This window comes from Mustelus asterias, chromosome 2, assembly GCF_964213995.1.
Source record: "Mustelus asterias chromosome 2, sMusAst1.hap1.1, whole genome shotgun sequence".
Taxonomy (NCBI): Eukaryota; Metazoa; Chordata; class Chondrichthyes; order Carcharhiniformes; family Triakidae; genus Mustelus; species Mustelus asterias.
In genome coordinates this window covers 118,949,206-118,963,859 of record NC_135802.1, presented here as the reverse complement: position 1 = coordinate 118,963,859, position 14,654 = coordinate 118,949,206, and the positions used below count along the sequence as shown (strand labels likewise).

Genomic DNA, 14,654 nt, shown 5'->3' with positions numbered 1-14,654 from the left:
GAACGCTGGTTAGGCCACATTTGGAGTACTGCGTCCAGTTCTGGTCGCCGCACTACCAGAAGGACGTGGAGGCATTGGAGAGAGTGCAGAGAAGGTTTACCAGGATGTTGCCTGGTATGGAGGGTCTTAGCTATGAGGAGAGATTGGGTAAACTGGGGTTGTTCTCCTTGGAAAGACGGAGAATGAGGGGAGATCTAATAGAGGTATACAAGATTATGAAGGGTATAGATAGGGTGAACAGTGGGAAGCTTTTTCCCAGGTCGGAGGTGACGATCACGAGGGGTCACGGGCTCAAGCTGAGAGGGGCGAAGTATAACTCAGACATCAGAGGGACGTTTTTTACACAGAGGGTGGTGGGGGCCTGGAATGTGCTGCCAAGTAGGGTGGTGGAGGCAGCCACGCTGACATCGTTTAAGACTTACCTGGATAGTCACATGAGCAGCCTGGGAATGGAGGGATACAAACGATTGGTCTAGTTGGACCAAGGAGCGGCACAGGCTTGGAGGGCCGAAGGGCCTGTTTCCTGTGCTGTACTGTTCTTTGTTCTTTGAAGCTCAACATAACCTTGAGGAACAGCACCTTATCATTCGATTAGGCATTTACAGCCTTCCGGACTTTTGTTTCCTTTTTGAACATTTCAGAATTTCTCTTATTTTTGCCTTCAGTCAGCAGCACACCCGCTCTCGGCATATCTTTTGGTTCTTTTCACTATTCCCTTTGGCCCTGGAAGACCAGCTCTACCGTCATCGTCCTTGTCCCACCCATCTCGTGCTCAAAACCTATTACATCTCTAACTTATCCTAGTTCTGATGAAAGGTTATTGTCTGAAACAGTAACTGTTTCTCTCAACAAATGCTGCCTGACCTGAGTATTTCCAGCATTTTCAGTTGTTACTTGAACTATTACAATACTTAACATTGGTCTGTGATGTGGGATTCTCTACATTTTAGCTTTATCAGAAGAGAAAAAAACTGTTGGGGCGGCACAGCACCAGGGACCCAGGTTCACTTCCGCCCTCAGGTAACTGTCTGCGTGGGTTTCCTCTGGATGCTCCAATTTCCTCCCATACTCCAAAGATATGCAGGTTAGGTTAATTGGTCATGATAAATTGGCCCTTAGTGTCAGGGGATTAGCAGGGTAAATAAATGGGTTGCGGGAATAGGGCCCGGGTGGGATTGATATCAGTGCAGGCTCAAAGGATCAAATGGTTTCCTTCTGCACTGCAGGGATTCTATGATTCTATCACATTTATTAGGCGAGAAGGTGTTACAGGTCTTTGGAGTGAGTTGCAATATTATAAATTATATATTACTTTGTGACAGATATCTTCATGTAATAGGCATGAAACTTAGTTAAGCCAAGAATATAGAAGTTAAAAGGCCAAAATTAATCTAAATGTGAATGCCAGAGGTTGGTGCAAATCACATCTGGATTGTTGTTTTATTGAGTTCTTTACTGGAATAAACAGAACAAGTTGCCTAAGTTAAAAATGACAGAAAGATTACATTAACCTTTAGTTTCCCTACTAGTTACACACTTTCCATGTTATTTGCCAAACATGAACATTTTAACATCAATTTAACCCATTCTGAATTATATATAAGCAATCTAACCATATGAAATAAAGGATATTTGTTGACTTATCATGATTTCCCATTTTATTTTCTGGTAAAATATTTAATTGCTGGCACATCTCTGTCGTCTGCATAATGGCAAGCATTACATTTTCAAAACGTGAGCATTTCAACTTGTTTAAGACAATGCCTTCACTGAACCTGTGCTATTTCTTTAAAAGTTAAAGTTAAGTCAAGAAAGTCCAAAGATGTGCAGGTTTTGGTGTATTGGCCATGCTAAATTACTCCTTTGTAGCCAAAGATATGTAGAATAGGTGGATTAACCATGTGTAAATGTGTGGGGTGTGAGCTTGCATCGGAGAGGTGGTGTCGGCTCGACAGGCAGAATGGCCTCCTTCAGCACTGTTGGGGTTCAATGGAACATGGTAACATAAAGCAGCACGCACGTGTGAAAGAAAAAAAATGAGAAATACAACCCTCATTACTATTCCAGCCAACTAACTGAAAGAATATCAGATAAAATGAAAATTTGGAATTGCGAGAAAGTCAGTTTTCTAAAAAATACTAGAAATATACAGGAGGTCTGTTAGAATCTATAAAGGGAAAATACTGTTTTGAATGCTTCAAGTTTGTCTCCAATTTCCATTTTGTTTCATAAGTGTTTTATTTATCCAAAGGTGGAAAAATAATTCTGAATGTTATTAGTACAAGAAGACAATCTCCACACACCCAACCACCCACACACACATCCACTATAAAGTACAGTACTTACCTGTTTAGCACTCCTCTCAAAGACTACATATTGCTGACACTGGTCCAGTCTCTTCTTCCGCATGGTCCAAAAATGTAATACCCGGTTCTCCCTTTGTAATAACTCATTAAGAATATCTGTAACATGCAGAGATTTTACCACATTTACATCCAGAAAATCTGCAAGACTACACCAACTTGAGTTCAAATGTGAAAAAGAAATCTACCATGGTTAACAAGCAGACAAAGGACGTGGTGAACGGTAGGATTGTGCTACAGAGTGTATAGTATTGAAAAACATTGCCTGTACTTTAAAAAGGGAACACCAAAAATTAAAGAGTTTAAAAGAGGTACATTGTGTTAAAAGAGGAGTTAATTTAAATATTGAGAGAGCAATTTGAGAGCAATGGGCCTAGGCAGCTGAAGGCATGCAGTATGATGAAAAGAGAAGAAGCTGCACATGAGGCCAGAGTCAGAGGAATGCAAAGCTGAAGGGACAAGGTTAAAGAGCTGCAAAAGTTCACAGACAGACAAGGATTGAGAGTGACAAAATGGGCACAGCTGATCTCTTGCTCCTGACCCCAACACAGTAAAACAGGAAGCTGTTGGAGACAGGTAGTGAGTACAGTTATTGAAATTCTTTTTAAGATAGAGATGCTGTATCCAGGAAAAATACTTAAACATCCTCCACAATAAATGAAAATGCCAATTAAGATGGAAATTAAAATGAAAAGGAAGCAACATCAAGCTTGGTAGGGCAAAAAACATCTCTTCTGGGAGGAATATTGTGGGGGTAGGGCCTGGGTGGGATTGTGGTCAGTGCAGACTCGATGGGCCGAATGGCCTCCTTCTGCACTGTAGGGTTTCTATGATTTCTATGATATGAATACAGAAGTTGCGAAAAGAAGTGAAAAGCAACGGGAAGTGCAGCGAGAAACCTGAGGGGCGTGGACAACTGAAGGTGTTAAGCATATTACTGTAGGTCATAGAACTTCCATTATCAGGTCTATAAAAACACAGTTTGAGCATTTAGAATACCAAAAGATGAAACATTCTATTAAAGATAAATAAAGTATTTAATAAATATATATTTCTAGAAGCTTTGCATAGAAATAGAAACTTGTCATTTGGTCATATGTCTGGCACAGTCCTACATAAGATTCTGAAGACAGTGTGACTGGTACTTGACAATTAAGGGCAGAAAATGACAGGCAAATCTTGTGGCCAGATTATGCATATCCTAGGATGCTGAGGAGTTTAGAGGAAATTGTGGGGCATGGCTATTGTCAAGAAAGAATAACTAACCACTGGTGAGGTTCTGCAGGACGAGAAGTAGTCAAAAGTAATAACAGTGACAGGTAAGGCAAAGTCACCATAATCCCAGATAACCATAGGCTACTCTCCCCTTTGAGGAAGAGAGTGCTGACTGGTGGTGATTTAACCAGAGGATCAGGTGAGGGGCAAGGGTGAGAAGGCGGGCCTTTATGAATGACAGTAACAACAATAGACATGTTTAAGATTGAATTTCGAAGGAAAAGTGTTGCCTGACTTCTTTAAACATGTTACAGTTAAAGTGAATAGTGAAACACCCTATTATTTTGCCTAAATATGGAGTTTCAGAAAATTTTGGACAAAATTTCATATTAAAATGTTGGATATAAACTAAACACCAGAAGAATATGGGACTGAATTACAAACCAGATGAAAAAAATAAGAATCAGGAAATATTTGTAAGAGGTGCAAGTGTTCAGTGGAATCCTATAGTACTTCTGCCAAAGTAATTTCTAATCATTCCAGTCTGGACATAAAGTTAACTGCCAAGGTTATCATATTATCTGATGACAGAAAGAAAGAATAGCAGGAGAAATGCTGGATGTGGCACAAGATTTTAAATAGAATATATGTCTAATTCAGACTAGTGTGCGAGTTAAAGATGATCATGCTCCTGAGCATCTGCAGTCATGTCATCTAGGCAGGATTGGTAACAAAATTAGGAGATATTGTTGAAAAAGCCATGGTGACACCAATCTTATAGATAATACAGTGGAGCCATGATACAATGGTGTTGGAGGGGGTGAATATTTAAGCTAGTGGATGAAGTGCTGATCATGCATTCTGCATTGGCTTCAACAGAATGGACCTTAAAGTGTTGTTAGAGCCATACCCATCCAAACAAATGGAGAGTACTCTATCGCGTTCTTAAGTTGCATTTTACATATGACAGGAGGAGGGCCATGAACACAGACTAATAGAATAGGCCAGAAGCTTTCTATCAGTCCAAAGATGTGCAGATTTGGTGAAATGGCCATGCTAAATTGCCCCTTAGTATCCTAAAATGTGTAAATTAGGCGGATTAGTCATTGTACATACGCAGGGTTACTGGGATGGGGCAGGGTGGGCCGGGGTAGAATGCTGAATTGGTGCAGACTTGATGGGCTAAATGGCTTTCTTCTGCACTTTAGGGATTCTTTGATTTGCCAGCAGTTTGGTCCAGTTGAATTTCTGATCAATGATGGTGGGGGATTTCAGTGATGTTAATACCATTCAATTCCAAGGGGAGGCAGTCTGATTCCCTCTTGTTGGAGATGGTCATTGCCTGGCAGTTGCATGACATGGATGATATCTAGCACTTATCAGTCTGAACCTGACTGTTGTCTAGGCTTGCAGCATATAGGCATGGACAGTTTTATTAGATCAGGGACTGTGAATGGAACTGAACACTGTACAATTATTGGCAAACAGCAAAACTCTGGCCTTATGATGGAGAGATGCTCATTAACAAAACAGTTGAAATAGTTGACCCTGGAGGCTGCCCTGAGGAACTTCCGCAGCAATGAATGAGATGATTGGTCTATAACAACCACAATCATCTTTCTTTGTGCCAGATATGACTCCAATCAGAGAAGATCTTTCCCCAGGCTTTCCATTGACATAAATTTTACTAAGGTCCATTGGTGCCACACCAGATCGAATGTTCCCTTGGTGTCATGGCAGCTTGTCACTCTCACTTTATCACTGAAATTCAGGTCTTTCGTCCATGTTTAGGGGTTGTTCTCCCTGGAAAGACGGAGGATGAGGGGCGACCTAATAGAGGTGTATAAAATTATGAAGGGCATAGAGAGAGTGAACAATGGGAAGCTTTTTCCCAGGTTGGAGGTGACGAACACAAGGGGTCACAGGTTCAAGGTGAGGGGGGCAAGGTTCAACACAGATGTCAGGGGACGTATTTTACACAGAGGGTGGTGGGGGCCTGGAATGCACTGCCAAGCAAGGTGATTGAGGTGGACACACTGGGATCGTTTAAGACTTATCTAGATAACCACATGAACAGACTGGGAATAGAGGGACACAAAAGAATGGTCTAGTGGGCACATGAGCGGCGCAGGCTTGGAGGGCCGAAGGGCCTGTTCCTGTGCTGTATTGTTCTTTGTTTAGCCAAGACTATAATGAGCTTTGGGACTGAATAGTCCAGGCAGGACTGAAACTGAGCATTAATGAACAGGTGATTTGTAAATGCTGCTCAAATGGTGCTACTGTTGATTCTTTCCAATTATGTTACTGGTGATTAAGAGGAGATTGCTGGAGTGGAAGTTGGTCAGGTTGGATATATCCTGGCCTTTTGTGCACAGAACTTTCACAGGCAATTTCCCACACTGTTAAGTAAATGCCAATTTTGTACATATAGAGGAACAGCTTGGCTAAAGGCAGGGCTAGTTCTGGAGTACAGGTCTTCAACACCACAGCTTAAATTGATTCTTAATTTTGGCGATAATACACAACTGTTCCAGTACAAAATACAATGAACAAATATGGAGAAATTGATGATCTGCCACAAGTCATTAGCAACTATATTTGACTCTGATATAGAAAACATGCTGCGATACGATACAAATTCTAAATGTTGTCACCAATGACGAATTCAAAAGGTAAATATCTAATTCAGACTTTCTCCTGATTATTATTATATTGGAAAGAATCAACAGTAGCACCATTTGAGCAGCATTTACAAATCACCTGTTCATTAGTGCTCAGTTTCAGTCCTGCCTGGACTATTCAGTCCCAAAGCTCATTATAGTCTTGGCTAAACAAAGAACAATACAGCACAGGAACAGGCCCTTCGGCCCTCCAGCTCTGCAAAACATTACATCAAAAGAGAATGAAGAGAACAAGCTTAAGAGGATTCATCATGATGGACCAACAGATAAAAGAGAGTTAATGAAAGTAAGAGAGCAATCCTGGTGCTGGCTAATGAACCTGGACAGGTGGAGGATCTCTCGGTGGGTGAGCATCTTGGGGATAGCGATCATAATTCTATCTCCTTCACGATAGCATTGGAAAGAGATAGGATCAGGCAGGCTAGGAAAGTGTTTCTCTGGAGTAAAGGGAAATACAGTGTCATCAGGGAGGAAATTAGACGGGTAAATTGGAAGGAGGCATTCTTGGGGAAAAGTACCGAAGGAAAGTGGAGGATTTTCAAGGAATGTTTGTCTGGAGCTCTGCATGACAACGTTCCGATGAGACAGGGGGGTGTTGGTAGGGTACGGGAACCGTGGTGCACGAAGGTTGTGATGAACCTGGTGAATAAGAAAAGAGAGGCGTACAGAAGGTTCAGAGAGCTAGGAGGTGTTAAGGATTTAGAGGAGTATACGGGATGTAGGAAGGAGCTTAAGAAGGAAATTAGGAGAGCGAGAAGGGGTCATGAGAAGACCTTGGCGGGTAAGATTAAGGAGAATCCCAAGGCTTTCTACAAATATGTCAAGAGTAAAAGGATGAGATGTGAAGGCATAGGACCCTTAAAAGGTGACGGGGGAAAAGTTTGTGCGGAACCGTTAGAAATGGCGGAGGTGCTTAATGAATACTTTACCTCGGTATTCACGGTGGAAAGGGATCTGGGTGGTTGTACTGCTGGTTTGCGGTGGACAGAAAGGATCGAGCATGTGGACATAAAGAAAGAGGATGTGTTGGAACTATTGAATGGCATCAAGGTTGGTAAGTCGCCGGGACCGGATGGGATGTACCCCAGGTTACTGTGGGAGGCGAGGGAGGAGATTGCGGAGCCTTTGGCGATGATCTTTGCATCGTCGATGGAGACGGGAGAGGTTCCGGACGATTGCAGATGTGGTCCCTATATTCAAGAAAGGGAACAGGGACAGCCCGGGAAATTACCGACCGGTGAGTCTAACCTCAGTGGTTGATAAGTTGATGGAGAGGATCCTGAGAGACAGGATTTATGATCATCTAGAGAAGTTTAGTATGATCAAAAGTAGTCAGCATGGCTTTGTCAAGGGCAGGTCGTGCCTTACGAGCCTGGTTGAGTTCTTTGAAAATGTGACCAAACACATTGACGAAGGAAGAGCGGTGGATGTGGTCTATATGGACTTCAGCAAGGCGTTCAATAAGGTCCCCCATGCAAGACTTCTTGAGAAAGTGAGAGGGCATGGGATCCAAGGGGCTGTTGCCTTGTGGATCCAGAACTGGCTTGCCTGCAGAAGGCAGAGAGTGGCTGTGGAGGGGTCTTTCTCTGCATGGAGGTCAGTGACCAGTGGAGTGCCCCAGGGATCTGTTCTGGGACCCTTGCTGTTTGTCATTTTCATAAATGACCTGGATGAGGAAGTGGAGGGATGGGTTGGTAAGTTTGCTGACGACACCAAGGTAGGTGGTGTTGTGGATAGTTTGGAGGGATGTCAGAAGTTGCAGCGAGACATAGATAGAATGCAAGACTGGGCGGAGAAGTGGCAGATGGACTTCAACCCGGATAAGTGTGTAGTGATCCATTTTGGCAGATCCAATGGGATGAAGCAGCAGTATAATATGAAGGGTACCATTCTTAGCAGTGTAGAGGATCAGAAGGACCTTGGGGTCCGGGTCCATAGGACTCTTAAATCGGCCTCGCAGGTGGAGGATGCGGTCAAGAAGGCGTACGGCGTACTAGCCTTCATTAATCGAGGGATTGAGTTTAGGAGTCGGGAGATAATGCTGCAGCTTTATAGGACCCTGGTTAGACCCCACTTGGAGTACTGCGCGCAGTTCTGGTCACCTCATTACAGGAAAGATGTTGAAGCCATTGAAAGGGTGCAGAGGAGATTTACAAGGATGTTACCTGGATTGGGGGGCATGCCTTATGAGGATAGGTTGAGGGAGCTTGGTCTCTTCTCCCTGGAGAGACGAAGGATGAGAGGTGACCTGATAGAGGTTTACAAGATGTTGAGAGGTCTGGATAGGGTAGACTCTCAGAGGCTATTTCCAAGGGCTGAAATGGTTGCTACGAGAGGACACAGGTTTAAGGTGCTGGGGGGTAGGTACAGAGGAGATGTCAGGGGTAAGTTTTTCACTCAGAGGGTGGTGGGTGAGTGGAATCGGCTGACGTCGGTGGTGGTGGAGGCAAACTCGTTGGGGTCTTTTAAGAGACTTCTGGATGAGTACATGGGATTTAATGGGATTGAGGGCTATAGATAGGCCTAGAGGTAGGGATATGATCAGCGCAACTTGTGGGCCGAAGGGCCTGTTTGTGCTGTGGCTTTCTATGTTCTATGAAACACTGCGATAGTCAGTGAGAGCGAGAACAAGTGTCTGAAGAAAAATAGCGAAGTCAGCAAGAGTGAGGCGAGTGAGTCTGAGGGAACAGTAAGACAGTCAACGAAAGCAGGCCTGAGGGGAAAGAGTATGAGAGTCATTGACAGTGAAAAAGCACATCTGAGGAAGAAATGCAAGTGTTAATAAGAGCGAAAAGAACAAGCATGAGGAGAAATTAATTAGGGAAAATGTTGGCCCATTGAGGACCTTCATACAGAGACAAAAGATGTGGCTTGAGTATTAAATGAGAATTTAATGGATGATGTGATGGTTACACTAAAAACACAGGAAATCTATGCACAAGAACAGATATTGAAGACACGTTAAAATGATCAACATAACAGAAAGTTGATCAGGCACCTAATCTGGATGGAATAGTTTCTACTGATTAAATAGCGCACCAAATAGTAGAAAACAAGAGAGGAGCAAACTGGCAAGGAAATTACAGAGGCGCAAAACTATAGAGTAGTGATAATGGGGGACTTTAATTATCCAAATATAAACTGGGATTGCAACTGTGCAAAGAGCAGAAGAGGGAAAAGTTTTGATGTATGTTCAGGATATATTTGTTTAGGTTTTTAGCCCAATGAGGAATGAAGCAATGTTGGATCTGGTTCTGAGGAATGAGATGAGTCAATTGGATCAACTATCAGGAAGGAAACATTTAGGGAACAGTGATCACAGTATCATAAGTCTTAGGTTAGCTATGTACAAGAACAAGGACTAACCTAGAGCAAAAATACTTAATTGGAGGAGAACACATCTTTCCCAAATATGTTAAAATCGAAGGTTGACAGGCAAAGCTGCAAGGGATCAATGGGTTGACTTTAAAAGAGGAGATGGTTCAGGGACCATTGAGGTAAATGCCCACGAGCAGGATAGTTAGGGCAACCAAAGCTCCCTGGATATGATAACGGTGGAGAGTAAGCTAAAGTTGAAAAAAGTGCATGATTAATAATTCAAGTGAAAAAGGAAATAAGACAGGCAAAAAGAAAGTCTGTGAAGAGCTAACATAAATGAGAATCCAAGAGCCTTCTAAATGCATATAAATAGTAAAAACATAGCAAAAGGAAGGTTGTAGTCAATTCAGGACCCAAAAACGTACCAACGTATGGAGGCATAAGGCATGACTGAGATACTCAATGTGTACTTTTGTATGCATTTGTCTTTACCAAGGAGCCAAAGATATAGTGAAAGAGATAGTAATTGAAATACTGGATGATTGGATTGATAAGAGATATCAGGAAGGCTAGCTTTAATTAATAAGTCACCAGGGCCAGATAGAAGTAAGGGTGGAAATGAGAGAGCACCTGACTATAATCTTTCAATCTTCCTTGGCTATAGTATAATGCCAGAGGACTAGGGATTTGCAAATGTTACTCTCTTGTGAAAAAAACATGTAATGGTACAGCAGGCAAATCAATTTTAAACTTGATAGTGGGAAAGCTTTTACAAAGGATAATCTGGAATAACATTGACAGTCAGTTCGATATTTGGGATTAAGTAAGGAAAGTCAGAGCGGATTTGTAAAAGGCAAATTCTGTTTGTCATTTGATCATGTCAGATGAAATTTACTGCAAAGAAGAGTGAAGTGATACATTCTGTTAGGAAGAATGAAATAGGCAACATAAAATACAGGGTGCCGTTCTAAAGGGGGTGCAAGAACAGAGAAACCTTCGGGTAAATGTGGTATGAATATGTAGGGTACAAATCTTTGATACCAAAGGTGGCACACCAAGTTCATGAAGTTTTTAAAAAGGTTTTTGGGATTTAGAAAAATAACTGTTGCCATTGGCAGAAAACTCAAGAATCAGAGGACACCAATTTATGACAGCTGGCAGAAGTCGCAACTACATGAGAAAAAGTTTTTTGTGCATCACCTGGTTAAGATCATGCTTGAACAATGGCAAATTTAATCATGGCTTTCAAAACGGAACTGTATAAACACCCAAAAAGGACTATGGGGAAAGAATAGGGAAGTGGGACTCAGTTGCTGTTGCATAGAATGGGCACAGAATCAATGAACCGAATAGCCTCCTTCTGTGCTGCAACCATTCTATGATGCAGATGCACAAATCAAAATCTTTTAATCCTCATTGGTTTTAAAGTAGTACCAAGGGTTGCCAACGTTGTCACTATTGAAGTAATGGGACAGACAAACTAGCAAACAATTGACCAGTGCTGGGCAAGTTAGTGAAAACCATTATCAGGGATAAAATAAACTTTCATTTGGAAAAGCACAGGTTAACTAAGCAAAGTCAACATGGATTTGTTAAAGGCAAATTATGTATGACTAACTTGTTTAACTTCTTTGATTAAGTAGTGCAGCAGATGCACCTATGGACTTTTGGAAGGCATTCAAAAACGTGCCATACAAGAGGATTTTTTTAAGAAGGTGGACAGCCAGAGAATTAAGAGGAATGTGGCAGTGTGGTTACAAAATTTGCCACATGACAGTGGTGATGATTGTAAGTTTTTCAGACAAGGGAGTTGTTTGCAGTGATATATCCCAAGAGTCAGTTTTGGGTCTATGATTTCCATTTTTTAAAATATACAATTTAAGCTGTGCAGAGAGCAGCTTTGTAAAGTTTGTAGATGCTATGAAACTGATAAATAATGATTAAGGTAGGTTTGGGCTCCAGGATGGCATAGACAATTTGATGAGCAAGACAGATGAAATTCAATGCAGAGGAGTATGAAGTAAAGTTCTTTGGGAGGACTAATAAAAAAAAAGAGTACACTATAAATGGCATTATTCTGAAAAGTCAAAATGAGCAGAGAAACTTTCATGTTCATATAGATAAATTCTTAAATACAACATGGCAAGTTCATAAATGAGATGATTCAGAAAGTACATGGGTTACGTGAGTTTATTGAGAGAAGTAGAATACAAAAAAACAAGAAGTTATACTAGAACTTTATAAATCATTGTTTAAACCTCAGCTGGAGTCTTGTGGACTATTCTGAGCACCATCACACTTAAAGAAAGACATAAAGGCCTGTGGTGATATAAACAGGGCCTAGTTTTAAGGCTGATAAAATTGGATATCCTAAATTAAAGAATTGGGCATATTGAAATCAAACACAGTCAAACCTCAGGCAGGCCAATTGTACAATACACAAACGTGTCTGGGCCTGACCCATCAACCGCCCATCAAAGGTCGTTACACTCTACTGAGACTTAGCAGGAGATCATGGCACCTCATTGAAATGGATCGGCCTATTGTTAGAAGCCCAGATCGAGCCAGACTTTGTGTCACCAAGAGTTCCTGTAGATACCTTATGTAATAACAAGTTCAACAACATGGAGGTGGGCGCCTGGGGGGGCGGACCCTGGTGTCCTGTCAGGCAGACATCAAGAAACCCACTGGGTATTGGAACCCCCTCTTGGGACCTCATTGGCCGGAAGCCAGAAAAGTTTCTGGAAAGGCAAGCAGGCTGGGGGATAAAGAGATACACTTCGAGTCACACAGGAGTGAAGACTCGACAGGGGAGACGGCCGTGACCATTTGGAAGACTGACCAGAGAAGGAAGGAGGGAAGGAAGAAGCGGCCACCGAGACTCACCTTCGTGATGACGGACCAGGGGGACTCAGAGAATCGGACCCGCAGTTCAACCAAACCATCTTTACGGGTAGTATACTTGAATCTGCCGGGGTATCCTCTTGTTTTATGTGGGTAATTTAAGGGTTAATAGTGTTATTATTAATAAACTTGTTGAACCTTTACTTGTGTTTGTCCTTTGTCCATCTTGCAAATAAGGGCACCGGGTAAAACCTTGGAGTAAGTAAACTGGTTGAAAGTATCTGAGAATTAACAGGTACAACAGGCCTTAGGAAAGGTACAGAGAAGGTTTACCAGGATGCTCCCATGGAGAAGAGCCTTAAGTTATCAGGTCACATATTCAAAAGATCTAGAGGGGAGAATAGCAGAAATGCTTTTACTCAGTCTGGACCATTGTGTGTCAAAAAGGTGGTAGAAGATGATTCCATAAATAATTATAAAAGGAAGTTGAAAGACAGGTACTTAATGAGGAACTTGCACGATTATAAACAAAAAATGGATGAGAAACTAAGCACAGCAACTTTGTCTCAGAGCCAGGAAAGGCACAATGGTTCAATTGGCCTTGTTAAGTGATTCTATGATAAAGCTGTAGTTTTCTATCTGACATAAAAAAATGTCTTACTTTTTACTTGCTGCTCAGGTGCTTTGACATGACTCATCATTCCTGGCATGTTGACACTGTTTCTATGGAGATACTTCAGGAAAACATCGGCATTCCTCCTTGCTAAAGTACAGGCCTATAAGAAAAGGTCAACTAAAATTAAACATAGAAATTAAATGCCACTTGTTTAGCTCAAATTTTGCACATAAGCATATAAAGATATCTAACTGCTTTAAACAATTAATGCTCACATGGCATTTGATTACAAATGATTAAACATTGCTCACAGCATTAATAAAATTTAAGGGGCAATTTAAGATACTCATCCTCAATACAATGGAAAAGAGACCAGCCTCAAGATAAGTAAGTAATGTTCTTTATTAAAGCTTCTCACATAGGAAACTGAATTCAGTTGTCAATTAATATGATACAGAGCATTACTCCTTGCTAAAGTGGGCATCGAGCAGAATAAGGTGACTGGTACAACATAGGCTGCTGTGTTTAGACCCTTCCAATATGCTGAAAGAAGATTGTCCATTTTTTGAGTGATGAGGCAGCTTTGAGTCTTGAAATAACAACTGCTGATATCTGGAAATCAGGAAAGAGAATGAGTAGTTGCACAGACAAGATTTTGCAGCTGTGAATTTTGTTTGTAGGAAGAAGAGCAATTACTGCTATAACTTTGTATCCAGGTTTTGGTCAGGGATTGTGAAAGCACATTCACTCTCCATATGTACATCTTGCACATTTAGCTACCAGCCTGTACCGGAGGATTCTGCTGTAAAGCTTTCATATGATTTTTAGTTACAATTATTTTGTAAGGGACCTCAGTACTTTCTCTGCTGTTTCTGAACAATGTCTCTAATGTTCTGGCATGACATTTCTATTTCTTACACCGGGCAAGCTTATGGCTTCTCTGATCCTTGACATACAATTATGTTTGTCCTGAATTTACAGTCATTGTGATATAAATTAAAATAAAAATCATGACAGAACTGCTAAATTGCATTTAGCTGTATTAGCTTCCACCAAGATCAGTTTAGGTGGCAGTTAGGAAGTTATGTGGCTACCAATGTAAAATCAGATGCTGATGCAAAATTGTCAAATCCAGGTTAAGTTATGAAACATTGACCCTGTTCTATTTTTTAAAATTTGGGATGTGAGCATTGCTGGCTGGGCCAGCATTTATTGCCCATCCGAGAACAATTAAGAGTCAGCCACACTGCAAATCCCACTGCCACTGAGGAGCAATTTACAATGGCCAATCAATCTAACTTGAAGATCTTTAGAGTGTGGGAGGAAACTGGAACATCCAGAGGAAACCCACGCACTTTTCCAGAGTGAACTCTCTACTATGGTGCGGTGGTCCAAGGGGTGGCAACTTAGCTTTGCGGTATCAGAGTGTTCAATTCTCCATTTCAACCACAATAATCCTAATTTACAGTACCATACTAATGGCCAGCCTTTAGCACATTCAACCATTGAAAAGGATTTGGGTGTGACTGTTACAACTAATCTGAATTTTATGAATCATATGGCCCAGGCAGAACAGTGGGCAGAAAATGTTTTACGAGTGCTGAATGCATCCTTGTC

General features: G+C 41.5%; 1 protein-coding gene across 3 annotated transcripts in view; it reads right to left on the bottom strand.

The window, feature by feature from the left end:
* LOC144510730 (triple functional domain protein) overlaps positions 1 to 14,654 on the bottom strand; it is a 589,246-nt gene that overhangs the window by 232,485 nt on the left and 342,107 nt on the right. For all 3 annotated transcript variants that reach the window (XM_078240506.1, XM_078240513.1, XM_078240521.1), the window contains 2 exons: positions 13,083 to 13,197; positions 2,347 to 2,462 (listed from right to left, as the gene is read on the bottom strand). In XM_078240506.1, coding sequence (XP_078096632.1) covers positions 2,347 to 2,462; positions 13,083 to 13,197 — 231 coding nt within the window. The remainder of the gene's footprint in view (positions 1 to 2,346; positions 2,463 to 13,082; positions 13,198 to 14,654) is intronic.